The 26,851-nt window shown below is 33.0% G+C and overlaps 1 protein-coding gene across 2 annotated transcripts in view; it reads left to right on the top strand.

Annotated features, from left to right (window-relative positions):
- The first annotated feature begins 1,532 nt into the window (after positions 1-1,532).
- The window catches only part of Su(Tpl) (Suppressor of Triplolethal), a 120,820-nt gene continuing 95,501 nt past the window's right edge, over positions 1,533-26,851 (top strand). For both annotated transcript variants that reach the window (XM_088227964.1, XM_088227963.1), the window contains exon 1: positions 1,533-1,884. Coding sequence is in view for 1 of the 2 variants with exons in the window: in XM_088227963.1 (XP_088084089.1) it covers positions 1,753-1,884 (132 nt within the window). In the remaining variant the exon portion in view is untranslated. The remainder of the gene's footprint in view (positions 1,885-26,851) is intronic.

Below are 26,851 nucleotides of genomic sequence, written 5' to 3'. Positions count from 1 at the left end.
CTAAACATTCATGGAGCTACCAATTTAAACATGTAGAATCAAAAATAGCACCCGTAACTGGTGTATTGCATACACTTTGTGGCTTGCTTTCTCATCCCGTTTTGTTTGTCATCAACTACGCTATGATACATTCGCATTTATCCTTTTTATCATGGATATGGGGTTTCGCCAGAAAAAATTAGATCTCAGAGATAGAAGTTCTTCAAAACAGAGCACTGAGAAACATTCTTGGACTGAAATGGGATTCCCATGTCAAGGATATCTACCGACAGACAAAAATACTTCCTTTTAAGGTGATGCTACTGCATGACATCACCAAGACTATTTTAAATATCATAAACTTTTCTGCTCACACAAATTTAAAATACACATTTAATCATGACATTCATAATCTTAACACCAGTAACTCAAAAAATCTTCATGTTACTAAATTTAGCTCAACGAAGTTCGTAAAAAAGTCTCTGGAAAATATTGGCTATTCCAAAAAGTCTAATAGAAAAAACCAAAAGCATCACAATAAAAAAATATTACTTAAATCTTTTTGATAGTGATAATGTAATTTATATAGATAGTGTAAAGTACTATGTTTTGTATTTTTTACTACTTTGAACTATGTTTGATATTATGCATTGTCACAAAAATCTTTTCTTTTTATCCCAAATGAGTTTTTTTTATATAACTTCTGGGAGTATAATGTCTACTAAATGTATTATATGTTTTATTAATAATAAAAAAGCTTAATGTAACAGAAGAGTATTGGTTTTTTTAAGAAATTCTGAACAAGTTTGAGGCATCCTCCATATGCAGAATGTGCGTCGGGCACTGCTGCAATGGTTCTCACCTGTTCAGAATCCATGTCCGGGACTAACCAATAACCAATGTTAGCTTGAGAAAGAATACAAAAACCATGGTTTTTTTGCATACCCCATAAACGATTGTTATCCTGAGTTCCTATCCATCCTCTCCAATATTAACATCCCCCTTCCTAATCATACTCTAACTCTCCTGTCTCCACGCAATAAACTTAATTTATCTACCTAGTAATAAATGGTATTAAGTTGTAAATATGTTATATATTATGTTTAGTTTTCTAAATATCAAATACAAGCACACTAACTTGTATATATTATTAACACATGTTTAAATAAACTAAAAAACGATAACTTTACACTGGCTAGAACTCCCCAGCTAGGGGGTGAAAAAGCCATAAAGAAACGACGAAAAAGAAGTGTAAAAAAATAATATATTATGTTCATTTTATGTATGTTATTAATTATTTAATTTTTAACGCATGTAACAGGTGTGAGGATCTTTTTTGAATGATTGTTGTGGCTGTGAGGAACATTTTTTTTTGAGCCACGCATAAATAAGAAGAGAAAACGTATTTGAAAAATAATTCAATATTCAAATTTCGCGGCAATTGAACAACAGCTGATTTGAATTCGATCGTGAACGGTCGCAACGTTCGTTTCCTGTCAAAGTTGTTCCTCAATCTGGCACCGCCACCTCCCGCCACCGCCGCCAGGTTCGCCAGTGTCGCTCTGCGCGCCGTCCATCGCGTACGGTCTGACATATGTGAATAGTCAAACGCGTTTAAATGTTCAAATATTTAGTTTATCGTTTTATTTTAGTAGTTATTTTATAATATACGCTTTGGTTGTGATTTGTGATATAAAATATAAAAATGAGTGTCCGAAATCTGTGTTGACTAGCGCCGACGTCAGCTGGTCCGAGTGCGAATAGTGCCGAGAAATGGCGGCCTTGTCAGCAGGTGTTCAGTATGGGTTGTCCTCGGAAGCCAATAATCACGAAAATAAGGACCTAGTGCTTGTGAAGTTGACGGATTCCGCCCTGAGATCTATCGAGGAATTCATAAGAAACAAGGTGAGTCCGGATTTCCCGTTGCGGGGGCGACCTCGAGAAGACGGCTGACGGCGCCCCTGCGAGTAGAAAGACGTCGCACGGGTCGCCATGTTACGGCTAATTCGCGTTATTGCAAAACTTTACGTAGCTTCGCCCGTTTAATGGCTATCCGATAAAAGGGAACATTCTCTTTTCTCACAGACTCGTTCGGCGTCTTTGTACCTTCGGACAGTTTTCTTTTATTTACGAGTCACGCCACGTCAACAAGTGTCGATTGAGTCTTGTTGACTCTGACGGAGCTGTTCGCCTGACAGCTCCTGTCGTACCTGCAGAGTACTCAATTTCCTCTCCAGCTGTGTCCCGACTGAGCAGACTGAACTCGACACTGGGTGACGAGAAACTCCTCCCGAAAATGATCCGTATCGTGTTTCTCCGGAGAACAACGGACGCGAGATAATAGCTCTTTGTATTTGGAATTTTCCGTTTGTGAGCCCCTCGGCACCTCGTTTGCCCGAGAGGTTCCAGCGACGGGCTTATTACTTACTATGTATTCCACTAACCTATAAACCGAGAAACCACCTTTGGGTATATTTCCATGCTTAGGAATTCGTGCCATCTCTTCGACACGGGATATTATCTCAAATGTGTGATAATGCCAAGTCATTATTGTAATTAAAAATAACGTTTTACAGTCGAATCGTACGGATATCGCATAAACCACAACATAATAACCGAAGCAACAAAACAGGCTCGTGTTTATCACAAATACATTTATCGCTATACTAACTTTACTTACCTCACAATATTTTCTCTGGATACTGGCGAACGCGTACGTTATAAAACTTAATAAATTCTATGTATTACACTAACTTTACTTACCTCACAATATTTTCTCTGGATACTGGCGGACGCGTACGTTATAAAGCTTAATAAGTTCTATGTATTACACCACATTTTTTTTACAAAAAAACAAATTAATCATGGGCATTAATATAAAAATCCGCATGAGCTGCAAAAGAACGGTTCATCTTTATGCCTAATATATTATATTTCGAAGGAACGTAATTACAAAAGGTTACTTGCGTTTCTTTGACTTATTTTTAAAATCCAAATACTTAATAAGCATACTTGATAATTGATAACCTATAGTACGTTGCTATGATCTTTCGATAGGTATCTAAAAAAACCAACAAATTCCCGAGAACGTGTTAAAATTAGATTACCCGATACTTGGGTGGGTATCTTATATGTAATATGTAGTTCAATAATTTGCTATTTCTGATTTACAGAATTATCTTCATCACATAATATTATTTCTACGTTCTTTAGGTATATTGATGAACTTGCGTATAAAATTAGAGACCCGATAAAAATACTCGGAAGTAGCTGAAAAACGTATTATTTCCAATATCATCAAAAATAAGGTCCTAGCAGGTGTGATTTAAAAAAAATAAATTAAGATCTGTTATTGTGTATCTAACTGGTAATATTTTTTAAAGAAATTATGCGTCAAATAAATTATAACATAAAAGTAAAAAAAAATAAAAAAAACACAAATATATAATACATAAGTTTTATTATTTAGTATGTAGCTTGTTTAGAACAAAAAGGTAAATTTTTTTGGTAAACTTTATTTTGACCTCAATATTTTCTGTTCGATTTTCTGAATTTGAATATTGTCTATATGCTCTTTAATAAAACTATTTTTAAATAAGTACTTACGTAGTACTTTTTTCATAGACACTGCAAATAATGATATCATGATACTATGTTGGTACCTTAATGTGCATTTAATTTATTTTCCTGAACGCATCGCGTTCGCGAAAATGTTATTTGCATAGATTTTTTATTACTTTCACTCGGTGGGATTGTATGTAGCAATGGTATCTGCGTTGTTATGCTGTAGGTAACCGCTTGTTTCACTTGCCAAGAACAGGCAAAACATATAAAGTGTGACGTAAACTTCCCGAGAAATTCCATTTCCTCGGGACAACTGAATAACGACTTGACTGTCAAACAATTTAACACTTCTCAGTAATCCCCTTGTTAATATCTATAGTCTCTGCTGGTCTGCATGTTCCTCTAAAACTACCCACACCATCAAACATCTACGCCGTAAAACTCCTTAGGGTGGACTGCGGACAAAGAATGATCGGTGTCTGATTTTATGTATGTCAAATAGAAATTATAAAATAAATACTTAGTAGATCAGCGAAATTTAAGGTAAAAAAATCAGTGCACTGTCTACAATTTTTTTACATACGTATTTAGCTATAATATTTCTAAAAAATACAATCAATCTACGTTATGTTGGATATCAATACTAATTATAATAAAAGTCCAGGTAAGTAATGTATGAATAATTTTAATGAATGTTTTTGTAAAATATTTATCCTCGTGGTGTTCTGAGAGCGCTTTTATCTCCTATTCTTTGGATCCTGTATTCGACACCCGACTAAGTCCACATAAAATAATTTAAAAGATTTTATAACCGCTATATATTTTTTTAAAGGAATAACCCTCTAAGCCTCTATTTTAGAGGCTTGTCTGCAGGTGGGAAAGAGGAGATATGGAAGGAGGTAGTGAAAAATTCACCACAACACCCAGACCAATTGAGAAAATAATCTTTCATGGTTTTTTTTTTCTTACAACTGGCGAGAATCGAACCCGCGACGCCAGTTTCACAGTCGGCCGTCTAACCAACTGTGCCACGACGGCTATCGTGACTATTAAATAGTTCCTTGACGGTAATCTAAGCATTTCTTTCATGATCAATATTCGTTGCATTTTGTATCCTGATGCAGTGTCCTATGCACCATTATAGGATAACACATTTAAGAATAATATATAAAAAAAATATCGTTCTCATTTTATCAAACGCGAGGAATATGTTTTAATTATAAGATTGTACATAATGTATTTTAATTATATTATAGAGCCTTTTACATATTATGTTAAAATCCTGTGACGATTGATTCTCATCTATAATTAATTAAAAAATAAATCGTATGACTTATATAGCACAATTTTGTTGGAAATCACTTCTAGGATGCCGTACAATGAATATCCTTATAAGCAATTCTACTATATTTTTACAATTATAATGTTAAAGACTTTTGAATAATTTTTATGTTGTCAATTTCATTCTTAATTACCCGAAATTTAGAGAATAAGTTAAAAAAATACTTAGTAATTTTAAAAGAATATTTACAGCGGATAAATATCTGTACCGCAGAGGCAGACGAATGCAAATCCAAACGTCAAATCAATCTACATTCTCTATGTGATTTGTAATAATTTATAGCATTCATTTCTATTTTCAGTATCTTAATACATTGGTTCTTTCATCATAAGACTTACATTTCTTCAAAATCAATGAACATGGTCATAAACTGAATACGAATATCGAAACGTCATTTTATCAAAACCTGGATTTGCATCCGTCTGCCTCTGAAGTACAGATATTTATCCACTGTAAATGTTTTTTGTTGATAATTTGAATCAATCGATGTTCCTAAACCGACCAATGCACTATAAACCTGCATTTATAATATTTATCTTCAACAACAGTGTGATGTAACAAGTATTCCGATTGATTGTATTATTCTTTCATAATGAATATTACAGATAGCGCGAGACTATAACAATTATTCAGGCATTGTATACCTAATATCATTGTAGTGTCCTGATGTAGTCCATTGTAGTGTCTATGATTAATAATGCATTATTTCTTCATTAGACAGTCCTGGAATTACAACACCGTTAATTGTTTGAGGACGCCACTGATTAATATTAATTAAATACCTGAATATAAATATTATTTACTATTGTTACGTCAGTTCAGTATCATATTTACATAACTGCCCGTATACAAAATTCATAATGGTTTACACCTAATTTCTGTTCAAACAGTGTACTGTACAGAGAGAATAATATTCTTTGCCATCTTTATTTCGCTTGTTCTCTGTACAGGTGTCGTTTATGTATGATATACTCATTTAATTTAATTAATCATCATTCCCTTTCCACACCTAATGGTGCATAGGGCACTGCATTGGTACACCAATCGCAGCGTATCTGTTTTTGTTACATGAAGGTAAGATGATCAGTTTCACGCTTCAGATAACAGTCCAGGGACTATGAAATATTTTTAGTGTAAAAACACCCTTTTAAATAAATATTTCGTATCAACCATGTCGGGAATCGAACCCGAGACCTCTTGCATGGTAGGCGAACGCGCTGACCATACACCACGAGGCCGACATTTATCGACGAATTAATTGATAGATATTCAAAAGAAACTTAAAACTGAGTAATTCCATTTCAGATTACTGCAATCGTTGTACCTGTTTTTAATAAAAAGCGGAAAATATGAATAAAGTTGTCAGGTGAAATTTCTGATCTCCGCACAATTTATCTGTCACCTTACATAGTTACATTAAAAAAATATATACCAACAGGAATTTTTATATGACTGTTGATTTTTTATAAAATGTCTGATGGTGTCTGACGTTTATTAACACTGCTGATACTGCTATTTAAAAAATATTTAATGTTCTCAAACTTCGCATCCTCTATTCCCTTTTTTTATATTTAAGTAATGCCATGTATAAAATCGCAAAAACAAGTATGTATCTAAATTTGTTGAATATGTATAGAAAAAGTTGAAATGTTTTCCTTTTTTATTAGTTAGTATTAAAATATTACAAAAGTAAATATAACCGAGTAAGGTAAAACATTTCTTGAGTCGAGATGGAGAATCCTGTTTTTTATCGACGATTCATTGCGTTCTTAGACAAACGTCTTTTTCATCTTTATCCCATAAGGGGCATTAAGCTTACGGTAGCATTGTATTATAATTACAAATGGACCTACCCAGCGCAATGTAAATGATCACTTTTGAATAACTACTCGTATGTACTTTTGAAAGATATTTGCCTCATTACCTGTATCATCGAATCGGGTATTTCACTATTTTATCAACTATTATCATCATGTAAGTGTAAATAGATCGTGTCTTCTACTATGCTCCGAAATATTGACCATCTTTTGGATTGTACTTGGGTATTTTTTAATTTTATTGCGACCGGAGCGCTGCGCGGCAGTAGAATCAAACTAAACAAACCATCACGCCATTACTCCCTGGGGGCAGGCACAAAGCATAAAACGCCATATCACTCTGTTTTTGCATGCATACCTCGCTTCCTCTTCATTCATACATCTTCTCGTCCACGCGCGCCGATTATTCCGACTTTTGTCATGTCCATTTTCAAGTATTTGTTGCATTTGACCATGCCATGTCTTTCTCGGTCTTCCTCGATGTCTGTGTCCATCAATATTAACATCGGAAATGTTTTTAGCCGTTCTTTCGCTTTCGCTCTGCATGTCCGAACCAACTCTGAACTACTTTCTTGATTTTTTTGATAATACTTATCTCAGCCTTAAATAATATACGGATCTCTATATTTGTAAACTTATCGCACGTAGTTTTACCGCACATTCGCCTCAGCATTTCAACAGGATTCAGCCTATTTTCACCGTTGTTTTTCCAATTCCTTATTTCGCTTCCATACATACCTGCTGGTCGGCGCCAGGACTCCATTGTAAACGGCTTATTTCCTGTGGCGAGCCGAATAAATTTTACCTGCATATAAGTACATAATATACAAGTAATATAATTATAAATTACTATTTTTTTTGTGGTTCAGTAAAAATCAACCCAAACAACAATTATGATTAACCACGCGATAAACGTAAATTTTTTCTACACTATTTTAATACAATAATTGTGCAAAAGTTTATTAAAAATTACCACAATTCAGTAGATATTTCCATTATGATTGAAATGTCAACACTGAGCACTGACCGACTCCTTTTAAATGAATAATGCCAAAAACGGCCACTTCGAACGCCACATGTCATATGTGATACATAATTTATGTCAACGGTATCCTCTCAAAGAAAAATAGTCCTTCGGAAATAATGTTCGAAATACTAGTTTCCAAATATACAATCTTCAAATAATATTTTTAATCTGCAAGCTTGTTTTAGTACTAAAACACCTGACTGGGTTAAAGATGTAAAATATAGTGTACTTTTTTGTATGGAGGCATAAGGTAAGGTAATCGGCTAGTTTCATCGTTCACTGACTACGGGCTGGGCGCACTTTATAGATATTTTTTTTCTAGGAAGATATAAACGGTGGTGGTAATATATAATAAATAACAATCATTTTATTTATTTTCCCATGAACAGAGTTACTACAAAACATAATTATCAAAGTCAAATATAACGGTAAGTTGTGCATAGTCGCGTATTTGAACGATTCGCCCCTGCTAATTTCGCCTCCTGCGACAATTTTTTTTTGCCAAAGTGATTTTAGTGCACTGTTCCCCTGTTCTCGGCACTTACCCTATCAATTATCATTTTTGTTATCTTTTATCATTTTAAAAAGTACATATCTATATTTTTACCTTAGTTTACCCCTGTATAAGAGCGCAACGCGCTAATTTGGCTATTAAAATAAAAATCCGGATACTAAAAAAAACGTAAATTTATGGAATTATCATACGCTTTGAATCCCGCCCATTATACTAGTGCCTTCAAATTAAATCGGTGTACGTACAAAACCGGATGCTGAAAATCCAGTTTATAGTTATAGAAATAGGTAGGTACTAAGCATTCAAAGTCAATGTAATTTTAATTTTTTGCCAAAAGTCACAGAAAATAGTTTTTTTTGTGATCTTCACGCCCAATGGAACCCTACTCTGGTTGTGTGTGTTATAATAATGCATCTCATACTGCACTAGAATGCGTTAGGATCAGAATGCACACGCTAAACAAGGCCACCTGCCTATCTCTCAATGTACTGAATGCCTACATATTATTATACCCTGGCACATTGTTCCTTCCCTCTGAGATTTTTTTCAATAACTTTTGGGGATAGACATTCTGTAACGTAGTTCCTTCCATCTGGCGAAGATTTATCAGGAGGGTAAAACTTGAAAGCAGGTGTGCCCCCCCCCCCCCCAATTCCTCGTCTCCCTGTCCCATAGCTCGTGTCGAGCGGCTATCGAAGACATTGTTTTTGAGACTTAAAAGACTACGCTAAAAAATCCTTCTAGGAACGGTGCTGTAACGTCTGTTAAATTAAGCGAATGACGAGATATTCTGAAATATACTTATTTAAAATCACAATTTTAGCACGTTATAATATCTGTACCTTAAAGCTGAAATGCTGGAAGTCACATTTGGTAAATTGTAAAAGTAAAAACACAATTTATTGAAGTTTTTTTTTATTTTTAGACTTTATAAATAAAAAAAAATATTTAAGAGAAAAACATTTAAAATGTGGATTATCAAATAACCATGGGACTTCAGTGTTTTTTGTTCTAACCACTCGGCCCGCGCTCTATTTCCTCCTCGGACTTTAGTATAAAAAGTAATGTAGAATATTGAATGAAAAACAATGTATTTATAAAACTTTCTTAAGGCAAAAACATTTAAAACACATTAATTATTTATATAAATAACAGGTAAATATAAATTTAATGACATATTATTAGCAATAAAATAGTAATTGAATGTAAACAGTATGTGAAAAAAAGCAAAGTAAAAGATGAAATTAACGGCAAAAGAAATGTCATAATGGTTAAGTATGATTGATTATGACAATAAGATTTCATCTTTGCGCAAAATCCCTCGCTGCATCAGAGGTAGTTTGCTATAAAAATTGTAGAATTTATTCGGTATCCACTGCTTAATACCAGCAAACCGTTGAATTTTGTTGAAAGCATGAGTATTATTACTACACTACTGGTGTTTAAGAACAAGCTGTTTCAGTAGTGATATACCGGAGGACTCCAATGTTTTTAGTATTAATAAAATCTTTCATTAATAAAATTTTCCAAAAAATGTGACTTTCAGCTTTAAGGTACAGATATAATTTATTTTATTTATTATGGTTCACAAACAATACATATAACATTGGTATAATAATCACAAATTTTAGATATTGTTCATCAATTATATGTAAACACAGCATGCACAAATAAAGAAGAAAAAAAGTTTTATAATAGATATATTTTTTTAATTAGCTAGCTTTAAAATTTATAAATACTGTTTAATAATATAATTTCCATAATTTATAGAAATAATCCTATAATTTAGGCCTGTTACAGCAAAATACCACTTAATTTTTTCAAATAAGGGATATAAGTATTAGGTCTGGTATATTATATGTAAACTCATGTGACATCATGTGAATATATATTGATTATAAATATTCACAATACACCTTAATTGTAATAAAAAAAACCCTCTAAAGTATGTCAGTAAAAACTGTCTAAATAATTTTAAAATTTATTTTACTGCCTTTTGTTGCTTTTTAAAACCTTCAGCTTATATCCAGTGACAGATCATTAGCCCTGTAAATGCCTAGAATTTTTCTGCTTCTTGGTTCTCTATATCTGTTGAGTATTAAATATGTATTTCCCAAAAATTTGTATATTTTGACTTGAGAAAGTTTTAGTATACTTACCTCGATTTACTTGTTACTGTTTTTTTTATAGATAGATCATTTCAATAAGTATCACTAGTTTAAACGCCATTGCTGATCATTTGAATACGGATTATCAGTTATTAAAACAAATCCTCAGTTTGGTTTTGTTATTTGTAATTAACGTGATATATTGAACCCTTAATTATGTTTCACTATAACTGTAAAATGTAAATCACATTTTTTTCAACATACTGAAACCAAGTAGATTTCACGTCATCGTTTTTAATAAACGTTGTATCGTGATATTTTCATTCAAAAAATAAAACTATTTAGCCGGCTTTAGTGAAGATTATTTCAAATATGATAAAATATTATAATTACTTTATATGTGATGTAATAACTTATATTTACACATAAGTTGTTAATTTAAAAAATACTTGGTACACTTCCACTTATTTATTTTGACCAATTTGCGCTTTCACCCTCTAATGGGCATCTTCAGACTGGGTCCAGTCCAGGGTGAAAGCGCTAATTGGTCAAAATAAATAAGTGGAAGTGTACCAAGTATTTTATAAATTAATAACTTACATGTAAATATAAGTTATTACTCATTACAATGGAATTCCATCAAGAATTGTCAATAAATAATTTAAATGAAATACTTTATATGTATTTTATCTTAATGACATGATTAGACGTTAGTTTTAATGTAGTAGGTGATATACGGCATAAAGTTTAAATATTTATTTATGAAAACTTAAAATCATTTTCATACCAAAAGCAAACTATGAATACTAATTTATCGAGGCTTTACTGACAGAATGCATGAAGTAAAGTCATTTAAACAGGTACCAAGATAATCGCATTTAAAGCTGTGAAAGATTATTATTGAATTCTAGGCATAACATAAAATTTGAAATCAATATCTTGCACCTATATAAAAAAATATTCGAAATATATTAAGACTGTTGACTTAATGCATTCTGTCAGTATAGCCTCGATATACCACAATGATTAACTATGGAACTGTACCAAGAAATATCTACCAAAAAGTATAAATATAATAACCTATCATCTAATTCATGTATTGTGTAATGATATTAGTTTTTAAATTCATTTTATTCCTTTAAACCATAAATAAAATTAAAATAAATCAATACTATTTGACGATTCGACTAATACATGCGCAATAACACAAAAACAGCGCAAATTGTCTATTTTTCTGTTTCCCTATGCACCCTCAGTTGTCTCTCGGGTGCATAGAACTCCACATAGTGTCATAGGGCACCCCGTCTCTAACTGCGGAGCTCGGCAGACAGCAGTCTCGCTCAATTAAAAGGGGTAAATTTTCCGCATACAAACGAAGTTGTCCCGATCCCTTTGCAATGTTCCCCGTGACTCGGTGCAGGGTGCTACTCGCGGGACCGAGTCGAGGGTCGTTGTCCTACTGCCCCTCGTATTGTGTATTGTGGTATGTATAAGTGTGTGTTGGGAAGTGTGAAGGAACGTTGCACGCATTACGCACCCCCTATTTCGATGTATTTCTTACAATTTATTTTTGCTTATTCAGTATACCTAATTAATACCCACTATAAAAACAAAGGTTAGTCCTAAAATTTCAAAAATATAACGCCTTATAAATGTTAAGTGAAGTCTTGTGATATTTTCTGTTTTAATCGTACACTTTTTGTAACTTTAGAAAGTAAAATAGGTACTTACATAATTTTGCATTTAGTTTCTTATCGAAAAGTTGAATTGATTAGAAATTAAAAACACGTCAATGATTTTGTTTCAATCAGACATTGGGATTTGATCCAATATTGGAAAGAAAAATAATAATGATGACGATATATTTTTACTAACATCCACGAAGCATTTTGATGCTATTCCTAATTCCTAATAATTTTTTATTTTGTCGATAGTGCTTATTTGAGCGGATCTCGACATTTTTGCACCTATCGTACATAGTTTTACCACACACCCGCCAGAGAAATCTAATTTCGACAACATTTAGTCTACTGTCTTCCTTGTTTTTTTTCCTATTCCCCGCTTTGCTTCCATACATAAATTAGGGTCGGCACTGAGACTCCATTGTGAACTGATAATTTCGCCTCCCGCGAAAAACATTTACTTGTCTAGCATTATCGATAAAATCAAGAAAGGAGTTCTGCGTTGGTTTAGACATGAGGGCGGCAAATTGGTTGAAAAGTTTAACGATGCGAACGTTGATGAATGCAGAAATCTAGGAAGACCGGAAAAGGCATTACCAAATCTAACGAGGTATGTATGCAAATACCGAGTGATATGGCGTATATTCGTACGTGGAAACGGCATGATGATTTGTCTTATTATATTTTTATAGAATTATACGTAATCGCTTTTAGATACAAAATTAAGAACATGCATTAATAATTTAGAGAAAACTATCCTCCTGGGAAGTGTCGAAAGGACAAGGCCGTGTCGACGTCGACCGACAAGATGAAGCGGCTTGGTCACTGAATTATTATCACTGACAAATGCCTAAAGTACAGCACAAGACCGTTCCAGGTGAAGGAAGACTGTCCACAGACTAGCCATGCCTGGAGTCGGACGTGATCACCATCCTCAGACATGAGGCACGGAATAAAGAGAAAGATTAACAATTTTAAATCGATACTTATACACTAATGTACAGTGCGTTCAATTTTTGATGTTCTTTTTTTGAATTATTCTTCTTCCTCAGCCTCCATCTCTCCACTGCTGGATATGGGCCTCTTTCACACCCTTCTTTCTCCTTCGTCGTTTGATTTGTGTAGCCATTTCTTCCCCTAACATCGGCTGTATCGTCGGCCCATCTCTTTTGAGGTCTTCTAACGCCTTACTTATTCTCCCGAGGTCTCCACCACAGAACTCTAGGAGTCCGTTTTGTGGCATCCTGCCTTGCGACATGCCCTGCCCTTACCACTTTACCATCGCTACACGATCCATGATATCCTCCAATCTGGTTATGTGCCTAATTTCATAATTTGTTATTCTATCTCTTGAGGTTATGCCAAGCATGGACCTCTCCATGGATCGTTGCGTGAGTTTAAACACATTAAAATAGACAATAAAACATCCGCCCGCTGTACTTATTATACATTTTGTTACATATTTTGATCAAACCAAACCATTTTATTATTTATTTATTTTTAAGGACAAAAGAAACATCTGCGTTCTTATGATTTACCCAAATATTTAAATTTTAGGGCCATTTTTAACGAGTTGTAAACGTTTCAATATTGGGGTAGAGTCAGGTTCGAATCTCCTAATGGTTGTGTCTGTATGTGTAGATGTACCTACTACACATATTCCGTTTTGATTTTTTAACCGCCTTATCTTCTTCCTGGCACTGTCCCAACTCATTCCCTGGGTAGGCTGTTAGGGTCGGCTCTTCTTGTTCTTATGCTGTATAATCTTCGGTTCTGGGTATCACTTTTACCTAGGCCGTTTCTTTGCAGGGTTTTGGAACAATGAGTTATTCGGGATTTCTTTGGTCTTCCTCTGGATAACTGTCCGGGAAGATCCCTAGACATTGCCTTTTTTACTGTATATTATTATTATGGATAACTTATATAGCGCCATTTTCGTAACAAAATACCTCAAGGGCGCTTTACATAGTGATTCTTTTAAATTTGTAAATTAATTAAAATAATTGATTTTGTTGTCACATGCTACGGATTTATTCAAATGATTTAGAGAACAAGTGGGTTTTAAGTTTTTTCCGAAACATCACTTCACTTTCACAGCCTCGCACCTCTGCTGGGAGAGCATTCCATGCCATAGGGCCTGCGACCGCAAATGCGCGTTCACCAAATTTAGTGCGCTGTTTGCGTAGAGGTATAATAACTTTTCCTCTCGCCGTAGACGTAGCTGATCTAAGCGTTAGACGCCTGTCAGCTAGTTCACCTGGAATGCATAGTTCCCTTAGATATTCCGGAGCAGAGTTGTGCAGTGACTTATACATAAGCCAACAGAGTTTGTATTCGACCCTCTGTGGAAAACGTAGCCAGTGTAGTTCCCGAAGTAGTGGAGTGATATGACTTAGCTTAGAGATTCCGAAAATAAGTCTCGCTGCGGCATCCAAACAGATTGTAGGCGAGTCATTTTGTTCATTGGTAGACCTGCATAGATACCATTACAATAATCGACTCTAGACACTACAAACGCATTTATTAATTGACGGGCGGCATCAACCGGCAAATTTTTGCGTATGTATTTAATTTGTCTCAGCTGGTAGAAGCATAGTCCGGTGGTCTCCGTCTTTTGTGCCCGAACCATCTCTGCTGTCTCTCTTCCAGCTTACTATTTTTGTCAGCGACACCCAGGCTACCATGAATGCGTGAACTCTTAGTTTAATCTTTTAATGACACTCTTTTAACAGCCTTATCAATCCTAAATGAATTGATCAATTTTCTTTGGTTCTTTTCAAGCAGAATATAATAATTATTGTGATTTATTTGCAATAGTTGAACCTTAAACAACTCGTAATGTATTTTACTTGCAAGTGGTTTTACTTTGAGCTGTTAGGTTAGAAGTTGTAAGTAGTCTGTCTACTTTCATTAAGTATTTTTTGTTCTTTTAAATTTCCGGTTAAACATAAATGCGATACGTCTGACAGCGATTGAAATTACTTCCTAATCACGGATGAATGCTCTGATTAGATGCACAATTATATATTGCGCTTTGAGATCAAATTACGTTTTATTTCAATAATGAATGCATTTTTCCAAAACCGCAATGGAGAACATTACTTATACTTATGTGTGTGAAGTATGTATTTATTTGTTTTACCATGTTCTTAACATTTAAAAAATATATTTAAAAAAAATATCGTTTCAATTAATTTATTTTAAAGAAACAAACAGTCGACAATGATATAGTAAAATAAAAAAGAATACAGTTTTAAGACAGACCAGCAAAGTTTCCAAATAAGAATCATACATATTATTAAATTGTGTTACAACAAAGGGGTATGTTTTATTTTTTTATTTTATCAGATTAAATTGCGCTTTCACCTTCTTAATATATAATCTAAATATTTTCATCATCAACGTTGACTCTACAAGGACACGTGCATTCCTCGTTTTATACAATCAATTTTATTAGGGTAACCATAAGTTGGTTCAGATTATAACCAGGTAAATGCAAAATTTGCATTTTTATGAGGTGCCTAAGTATCTATCAAAATATATTTAATTTAAGATTATCATCAACAACGTAATCAGTTTTCTTAAAGAACAATGCAAGCAAAAATAGTGCCGTGTTTGAACTTCAGACCGCCTCTAGTCTGGAGTCCTAGCGCTACTATAAAATACAGATAAAAATAAGCATTGTTGTATTGTTTCATTTCAAATTATTGCTTGTTGTAATCAACAAAATAATTTCATCATATTTTATCTTATTTTCGTCGATACCAAATCGATAGTAATGTACTCATACCCCACGTGCAGATGTGTGATGTGTATATAAGTAATAACGATTAATGTCAGACGCGCACAATTTGCACGAAATCTTCAATTAATTCATTCAAAGGCAATAATTACACAAAACAATAATTAGGTTTTATTTGCTTGGTCACAAACTGCGAGTATCGTGCAACAGTTAAGTTATTATTATCGATCAAGTTTCTTTTTTATTTCGAATAATTATTACTTTTCCTTTTAATTGTTGTTTTTGAAGTACTCATAGTTAAACTGTAAAAAGTAAATAAAAAATATTTCGGAAATGTTTATCAGAAAATCATAATAAAATAAATATAGTTGGAAACGTATTATAATGAATATTTTTCTAATAAACGCATAAAGGCGTGTATCTATAAGCGGGCAGCGCATTATTACTCCGACAGTAAACCACTTACATTTACTTCGTCTTCCGGTTTCGGGGCTACCACCCTATCGTCAGTTATCTTATGTACCCCTATGAATACCACAACGTTAAAAATATATATATAAATATACTTATTAGGGATTCAAAACATAAGCTGATTAATTAGATAATGTAACAAACTATTTTTTTTAAATCATCGATTCTCCGTAGACCCCGGTGAAATAGATAAACTACCAGATAAAACTAATCAAAAGACTCAGATAACCTTAACAGATAGATATAATATGTATTTAAAAAAAGTAAATTATTTTGTGAATGTTAAGAGTAAGGGTTTATAAATGGATAAATTTGAAATAAAAAATAAATTTTAAAAAATCGAACCCGGGATATAAACCTGAATAATAAGCACAAACAAAATAAGACAATATAACTTATAGCTCCATATGTATTATGTATAAATTATTCACGATACTTCTTAATCTGGATATGTACGCATCAGGAAAACCCACATGATAACTTTTTTATTTTTCTGAACTTTTTATCAGCGATTAATTGATTAATTAAGAGGAGTCAATTTCCATCAATACATTAAAAAATAACGATAGGATAAAGATAATATAACGATTCAAAATTGTTTTATCTACATATTACAAGTTAAATTGAATAATAACATCATCGGTAAGATCTCAGAGCAATTATTTATTTATTTTATTGGGTAAATAAACGGTATGTACATAAATATTGTCAATTTCTTTGTATATTAGTGTAGGACACTCGTGCACATACCAAAATAATGTTTACACCTAAGACATAAATTAAGTTAAATATAGCAAATGTAAAAGATAAGAAACGAAAAACGTTTTTTTGAAGTTTTTTGAAGCGAATACGTGAAGTCTGATTTCGTATATATTTTATATTTTTAATTCTATTTTCATGACTGCTAACCTTCTTTATGACGAACGTAATTCGGAAATAGCCCGTTTAGATTTTTTGTAAACGCTGTTTATCTCCTTTTAAAACTTTTAAGTATAAAACATTTTATTACAGCTCGATTGAACGGGCAGAGCAATACCCGACCAGCCGTAAAACCAGTACGAAGTAATAATTGTGAAAATATATAGAAATACATTATTTGTATAAAAATTAAAATTATAAAACAAGAAAAAAAAAATAACTATAAAGTAATGTGGAATAATCTAAATTAAAACTTTTGTCACTAGACTTTAGCGTCCTGGGCTGGTATTCTGAACGGAATTGCGCGCGAAGAGATCGCTCTGTTAGCGTGTATTTAGTACGTAAATACGCGTCAAAAATGCGTTTTCTACGCGCGCTTTTGCGTTCAGAATACCACTCCTGCTCCAACGCTGCCACATTCTCAATTCCCAGCAGTTTTCCCCCAGTTCGCTGATAATAAACACTGGGACTTCTCTCCACCTTTTTTATGATTCATTATTTGTAATATTTTGTGTGCCTTATCTTGATTCCTATTAAATTGAACTTTTAGTCGTTTATATTCGCTATTAATTTTTTAAATAATAAATTCATATTCAGTGCCGACGAAATCGGCGTTTATTTGAATTGAGTAAAGATTTATTCTTACAACAAGGAAAACAAATAATAAGGTCAAAAGGGTACATAGTATTAATTGTAAGTATGGTTGTGCTAACTATCTCACTAGGTATAAACTGTTCCGAGATAACTATCAATTATTACTCTGATATTTCTTTATATACATTTTATTAATTATATTTTTTAAAAGTACAGAAATAATAAAAAAGTAGTATAAACCTATATTAAATAAAAAATGTTATTAGATAAATGGTCCATCTCATCATTTTACAGTAGTCTGTTTGCTATTTTGAGTCATCAGTCATTGCATTATATTTTTGTTATAGGAATAAGTATTGATACTGCATCTTATATCCAGCGGGAGATCATTGAAATTTTTGATGCAATAAAGGTTAAATGACGTTGGGCAAAATAACTTTTTTCCTTAGGCACCATTAGTCTTTTTTCTATCTTAGCTTTCATGTCCTTATTGTGCTTTATGCACAACATCTGTTTTTAATTTTCTTGTTAGTAGTTTAAATTTTCAAGATGAATTTTCTTCCATTAACATAATGCATTATGCTACGAAACATGTGATTGCTTCCTATTGTATTTGCTAAATTACATTGTTGTTTTTCCACACTCTGAAATCACGTTTAACTGTAACCACTAGACTAACTGTAGCAGTAATGGATTTCTTTGATGGATGTTATTTTAGTTTGATAACTTTATCCCACTGTAACCTTCAACTTACGATTGTAGAAATCAACTTAGAGTAGAACACATTTCGGAAGAATCATAGTGATGTACACTATTGTTATATACCACCGTGATTCTTCCGAAATGTGTTCAGGGCCGCGATTATAAAGGCCATCTTCATCGTTATGTTCTACCGACTTGTCATCTCGACGTCATATGATCGAATGCAACTAATGAATGACGCCGAGTCTTTAGTCAGTGTTACTTACTTAATTAAAATTTAAAATTGTTCTCATTTATATTTAAATAGGCCCCTGTGATAAAAATGGCCACCCGAAGCGATTTTAAACTCAAATAAATCCCAATTCAAGCTAAAAATGCTACCTAGATTATGATTTTTATATGACTTTTGATAAATACCAAGACGGTATGTTTAACTTTCGTCTGTATTTATCTACAGAGGGATAATAAAGCCGGCTCTTTTAACATCTCGATACGTACACTCGGAAATATAGTAAAACAGATGGAGAAAATATAATAACTAAATTATTTTTTATGGTGGCACGTTTTTACGGCTAGATGCTCTTATATGTTAATAGGGCTGCATCTAACCAGTCTAGCTACTGCATCTAGCCGTTCAGATTCAAGACTGATAGTTATGTCAGAATTTAAGTCAACCTCAAAATTTACTTATTTTTCTCTCATAGTTGAAATAGGTTTTTAAGAAAAAAACTGGCAACCTCAGAACGAATAAAAACATAAATAAATTTTAATTAAAGCAAAAACTGCTCGGTGGAACAAATTTTTGTCTCTTTTAATGATTACTTAGATATGTGTAGCGTTAGGTACTCGACCCGTCGATACATATCGATGTACTTACTTAAAAACTTGATGATGATCTTATTAAAAAAATATGTGTTTGTATACAAGATTATATTTTGTGGAATAAAACATTTTCCAGCAAGTGGAACAAATTTTATTGACAGTCAAAATGATGAAAACTTCATAACAGTATTAGAAGAGACGGTACAAATATATTACACAAAATTGGTAATGCAATCACTCGGCGTAGAATAAGTCTGGGAAGATGTGAGATTGCTAACATTACACCTGTAACAGTAACACTTCTTGCAGTCAGTAGGCGATTGTCCAATCTGTAATCTGACAACGCAATGGACTCAACAAGTGATTATTCCGCGAGGTGGGAATCTAGAACCTTCTCAAGCATGGATACATTAACAATAAATATTTTACGTTGCCAAACCTCCGATGAATGCTTTGTTTTCACTCCTTTTTAGTCCCCAGTTACTTACTCGGCATCCATTTTACATTTTAACTACTTTAATTACATGATAACTGCAAATTTTTCACTTCTCGATCGAAATTTATTATTATCGATTAAGCAGAAGAAAGCTGGTCGAGAAAAAAACTCATTTTCATACTGCTACCATAACGCCACTTATTTGCTTGTCTATTCTAACATACAATCCACCCCTCTTCCATCGACTTTGTCATGATCAGATTCAGGGCTGGCCATGGCAAGTCGTCTTAGGCCGTCTTCGTCGTACGTTTTCAATAATACTCGTCTTACACCTGTACAACATCAAGATGCTTTCGGTGATTTCTTATTGGTGTCCAAGATTTGCATTCTCTTCGTGTTTTATAATTTGTAACTATCATATGTAGGCACATTTTATATTTTCCTACACAATATGATTATCGCATTTCTGCTGCCAGTTTCATTTTTCACTTTCATAAATGGTGTCAGTTCAGCACCAATTGACATAATATTCTAATAAGCAGTGGAGTGCACCAATTTTTTTTTCTGCCCGCAATCGCGTTTCGTTGATTTATTTTTCGTTTATTCTTAGTATGCCCGACCTATCACATTAAAAAAATATATAAAAGCAAAGATTATTCTTGCATAAGCGAAATTTGACAAAAAAGGGTTAATATTAATACCGTACTTTATATTATTTAGGGTGTTAATTTTTTAGTACATTTCACGTTGGTCATTATTTACATTCAGCTAACTAAAGTAATGATTTAAGTTTACTAATTCTTTTGTTTTGTCATGTTCTTATCTCTCTTATCTTTATTTCCGTAGAAAAATAAAACATATTCCTAATGTCACTAAGGTAGTTCCTTTATCTATGTTCCAAGTCATTCTTGACAATTTCCTTATCGCTGTCCTCAATAATAACTATTGTTTAAATAAATATAACTTATTTATGGATAATTTATTAATTCGCATTTGAACGCATAAGATCCACATGCACAAAGATTCATGGTACCTATGTTTAGTTATGAATTTGGAATTTCATTCTTTGTTGATTCACAGTTTTAAAACATTTCATTGTAAATATGTATATTAAAATCCTATTATATTATATATTTAATTTACAAATACACCATTATTTGTAAAAAACCTTTCCAACCCATGTTTGCCCTCAGATAATTTGGAAGTTGCGAGACAATCCATGTATTGAGTAAAGTATAAATACGCACATTAAAACAAATGTTGAGTATATCATAATAATTCATACATAATAACGATTCAATAATAACAATACATGAAATGAAATTACTTGAATTCGAGTGCCGACTCTTATGTATAGGAGTGAAGTATGGAATTGGAAAAATCAATGATGAAAGTATGCTGAATGCTGTCGGAAGCGATATCTCAGGCGAATGTGTAGTAAAGCGATTTATGATGGTGCACAGATGTCGAAATCCGTGCTTTATGTAAGGCTGAGACTAGCAGTATCGACAAAATCAGGAAAGCAATGCTGCGTTGGTTGACTTCTAGAGCGAATGGACAGCGAATGAATGCCTAAAAAGATTTGCGATGCTAATGTTGATGGATGGAAAAAACGAAGAAGACCGAAAAAACACGACAAGACCAAATCCAAAAAATACTTAAAGGTGGACATTTCAAAAGTCGGAATAATCGACGTGCGTGGATGAGATGTACGAATGTAGAGGAAGCTAGGTCTGTATGCAAAGACAGAGTGATATGGCGTTCTATCTTCTCTGCCGACCCCTACGGGAAAACAGCGTTTTGGTTTGTTGTTGTTAAGTAAATGTTATCATGGAACTTTTTTCGTAAGTTTCTGCCACCCTCTAAATGTCTTCAATCTCGTTTTCGGATAATCTTGTCTTCGCAAGTTTAATGTGCTCTGCCGGAATTTTCGTATTTATTAAATTATTTATTGAGTATTCGATGGTTATAAACATACATATATATATATGATTTGGTAATAAGTATATTACATAATATGATCCTTGGTGGGAAATCCCGCGCATAATAAATACATTTTACAGGTTTTTTTTGACAAAGAACAGTCTTTAATTGTTACGAATTTATTTAAATACATATTATTCATCTAGCATTTTCGATTTTCCCTATGCGTTGGTTAACACTTAACACAGGTCGTGAATCGTGATAGTTTTTAATCGTCTATGAATTATCTAATTTATTATAAATTAGTTATGTCACTTGAATTTCAAATATTACTTAGACAGCACTACCGCAACACGTTTCGCTTATATACCAAATTAAACGTCAAGGTAACGTTGCACCAATCTTATGCAGTTAATTAATCAATTCAAACGAGACAAATGTTAAAGGTAAAATTATTATATAAACAATTATATCACAGATAAATTCATCACCAGACGGTCCTGCGGTTTGTGGTGTTTTTATTATTGATATTAAATGTACTTTTAACTAAAAGTCGATAATACTCAAACCATTATCAGTTACTGATAAATTGATATATAATATAATATTAAAGATTTTTGCTATTTCATTATTTTCCATCAACTAAATATTACTCGCTGAAGATTTCGTCAAAATTAGCATAAAATTTATTTTTTTTAACCCCGGTGGTTTATGTCATTTTAACAACAACAGACCATCACGCTGTTTCCACGTAAGGGTAGGCAGAGAGGATTGAACGCCACATCACTCTATCTTTGCATGCAGATCTCACTTCCTCTACATTCATACATCTTCCTATGCACGCGCGCCGACTTTTGACATGTCCATCTTCAAGTATTTTTTGGATTTGGTCATGCCATGTCTTTCTCGGTATTCCTCTATTTCTGCATCCATCTACATTCGCATTGTAAATATTCTTAGCCATTCTTTCGCTGTCCATTTGTTCTACATGTCTAAACCAGCGCAGAGCTCATTTCTTGATTTTGTCGATTATGCTTGTCTCAGCCTTACATAATGTACGGATTTCAACATTTGTGCATTCATCGTACATAGTTTTACCACACATTCGCCTGAGAGATCGCGACTGTATTTCAATATTTCTGATTTTTGCATGGATAAAAAAGTATTTTTCTTATATTACTACCGTAACACTACTTTCCCACAGTTGTAGACAGGGTTGATGGAGCGCGCGCTTCATATACATTTGTCATTATTTCATACATTTTTCTGATCTTTCTTGCGTCAATGTTCAGCTGTATAGCGATGATATCACGTCTCCTTTTCCCGATTATCCAATCCACTTTCTCGCTTTGTGCGGGTAAAAGGTGTTGACCTCTCCTCCGCGTGACCTATACCCGGTCATGCCCACCCATACCCCGTACCCGGCGTTACTCGTACACCAGGTAACTGGTAACTGCGCGGACACGAGACGTGGGTACGGAGTACGGACTTCGGCCAGTTTGACCGGTTACCAGCCGCAGCGCTGCCAATACCTGACATCGGTCGCCATAATATATACTAGTACTATTTTACCATGTATTACTACTGCCTATCAAAGTAAACAACTCAATTTTAATGCATCAAGTTTTTAAGGTTTTCTACGAGTTTATCGAATATAAATAATCAGTAATTAAACTAATTTCAAGTAAAATTAAAATAAATTTTAATCATATTTCGAATCAATTAGACTTGTTCACTGGGTTATCGTTTTATTATACTTTTAATAAATTTGTTAGATGATATTTTATGTTATTTTAAAATTAAAATTTCTCAAATTTCTTCATTAATTATTTGGTACGTACCAGTTCATTGTTTTATTATTATCATTGTTATTATTATATGACCGTCATCAGATATTATGCTGAAGGAACATCGTGTAATAAAATAACAAATGAAAACAAAATTCGATGTTACCATTGTTACTAGTGTCTTTTCTAATGTTGATACAAAATAAAATAAATAATAGTATTAGGATTTTTACATTTTAATGTAAGTAATAACGTTCTTTCTTCTTATAAGTCTTATTCGCGTTATTTTACTTTGTCAATAATAAAGGCAAACCTACGAGTATGTTATTATTTTATTAGTTCTTTAATAAGTATTTTTTAATTTACAAAAATAAATTACGCTTATTTACTTAGTACAAATATTGCTCAATGAAATAAAAAGTGCTCAGTGGAATGAAAAATTCAATTGTGTGTGGAATAGAACCAGAATCCTGGACGATGTTTACGATTCAATGGGAACTCGGTGAACACCCAAGTTGAGAGGTGAAAAGGCCATTAAAAATCGAAGAATGGGAACTCGCGTAAAAATCCTGGAAAAAGAAATCGAGCAGAGATAAGTAAGCGTCACGGTGAAGTGATAGGCGCGTTCGTATAATAAACTTAAGGTCCGGGTTCGATTCCTAGCAAGTTCGATACGTAATATTGATTTAGCACTGCATCGTCCCTAGACTGTCACCTTAAGCGTAAAACTTGTCACATTGCCTTCATGTAACCAACACATGATCGAGACACGCTGCATTGGGTGCAAGTGTAACAATGCATTCCCTTGCGTATAATAATGAAAGCACTCCCTCCACCGGAAAACTGTTTTGAAGACCGTATGTCTTCCTATCAGTTCCCCTAAAAAGCAAAGTTTATTTTGTCATAAAAAGTAGCAAAAACTTGGCGGAAGCGTGGTATGCCCATTGCCTTGGGTGTGATGTGATGGTGATACAAATTAATTTCCTACCATTTTGTTTTTAAGATATGATGTTCTTTTCTTTATACATAATCCCACACACCGCCATGGTATGGTCATATTTATAGGTTGGGTAGTATAATCGACGTTTTATATAAATTATTGCTTGCACAATTTTCACCTTAAAAAGTAGTATTAAAATCGTGAATTAAACTCGCGTCTATGATCAGTCAATTACATCATAACACAGCCCTGTTTGGTTACATAAATGAGAACTTACAAAATATTCATAGGTACTGATAATTATTTCAAATACAATTTCAGTAAAGCGTAATGTCTCATGGTTATAGAACACGGTAATTTCTTTATGCCACAACAAGTAGGTATCTATGTACTCCCCCACTGAGTTGGTCAAGAGTCAGGAGACGAGAGATCGCTATTAGATTAACTACTCGTAACTTTTCAACAATTCTGTTTGTGTTTTTAGTGTTCATTTATAAGAGCGTTATACTTGATTTGCCGAGTTTTGTATTATTTACTAAGCTTCTGTTGATGGGAAAATAACACTTATAATTTGTTTTATAACCTTCGTAGTAACTAAGTTCCCTACCTCATTAAGGACGGAGTGGAGTTACTGCGATAACTTCTGACAATGTTTCGCTTTTCATTATGTTTTATATGAAAAGTTACGATTTTATTTTGGAATTTAACATTTATCTTAAATTTTATCTACAAAGTAAAATTAAGTTTTCTGTATGAAAAACCGAATATGCATACATTTTTGTCTTTTAAACATGTTCAATTATAGGTTACCGATGAAGTTTCTTTAAATTTTCATGGAAATATACTCATTTTCGTACACAGATATCGTTTTTTCTTTATAGACAGTCGAAGATAACTTAATATGTAATCCCATTGTAATCGGGGCTATGGTCTACCGCAACACTGACACTTCTTAGTGTAAGGTGTTAAAACCCTCCCGGGCATCATTCCTCAGTGCCTGATACTACGTGCATCCGTTTTTCCTCGTCTGCACCGTGTTCCTTCTGCATAACGTACCCACAGTAGTATACATAATGTACATACACCTACTCGCCATCCCGCCTAGCCAAGTTATCTTACTTCCGGTGCAGCAGTTGCCGTGACATACACGCGGGGCCCTCGTACCGCACACGTACTCGCACTATACAATCACACCAATACCTGCACTTGACTAACGAATATAACACATGATTGGGTACCCCCCACGGGAACGAACGTCAGCTGCGGATGAAGCCTTACTTGCTGGAGTTTGACGGCCCTACGTGCAAAACGCTGGCACTGTCGTGTGCGTCTCTCCTAATTTCTGTTATACTACTTGTAAATTTTTAATGCACTTTGAAATGCATCCTTTGAACTGAGTTTGTCAACACTGACGTATTACGAAAGAATTTCATATCCTGTGTATTAGAAATATGTAATTTTACATGTAATATGTGATATAATATATAAGCAACAAATAAAATATAATGTAGCAATGTTTATGCATAAAATAATTAAGGGGATAAATAAAATAAAAAATATCAAATTTAACTAACAATGTCACACAAATGAAAAAAATATAAGATTACCAATGAGGAGAAAAACAGAGTCTTAAAACTCATTGTACAAAGGATTGAAGCTGTATGATGAGTAACCCGAAGAAATATATAAATGTGTTGTATAATTTTTAGGTTTAATTTTCGTTTCTAAATCTTGGGTATAAAGTAATGTATTTAAAAATTAAAAAAAACGAATATGTTAATATTATATGCTTTGTAAAATGCAATTTTGCCGTATATGTTAATAAAATAAAAGAAATAGAACGCATTGCAATATTTAAAATTAATTTGAAAAAATATTTTCTTGAGAAATTAAAAAAAAGTTATGCTATAGAAAGTTTATATTAGTTCTTAAGATGTTATAAAATAACTTAATAAATAAATAAAGGATATGCTTTTTTCTGTTTTTTAAAAAAAAAAATAAATCTAGTTATATGAACAATACAGTTATAAATATAAGGTAATACATACGAATACTTATAAAAATACTAAAATTTATTTCAAACTTATAAAAAAATATACGTATGTCATCTTTAAACAATAATTTAAAATAATAAATCAATATGATTGCAAAAAAATGTATGCATAATATACTTAAATGAATATTATATAGCTTATTTGAAAGATAAAAAAATATTTACTCCCTATTGTTCACCCACCTCGATGGTGTCTGCACGCTGTCGCTGATTTCCAATTTTAATCTAAAAATATTTGATTTGTATATTATATCACTCATATTGCCTCCAATTGAATCATTTTCTCATACGAACGCTTGAATGGTGTTGTTATATTCGTCGACTTTCTTTCTATCAAAATAAGTTAATTTATGGAAAAAATAAACAATATATAGGTATTTCACTACTATGTATTTACAGGTACAGTTATTTTATTTTATTTTAATTTTCT

This window comes from Micrasema longulum, unplaced genomic scaffold, assembly GCF_059751315.1.
Source record: "Micrasema longulum isolate JH-2025_06_02 unplaced genomic scaffold, ASM5975131v1 h1tg000549l, whole genome shotgun sequence".
In the NCBI taxonomy this organism is placed as follows: domain Eukaryota; kingdom Metazoa; phylum Arthropoda; class Insecta; order Trichoptera; family Brachycentridae; genus Micrasema; species Micrasema longulum.
The sequence above is the reverse complement of the archived record's forward strand: the minus strand, read 5'-3'. Positions and strand labels throughout refer to the sequence as shown.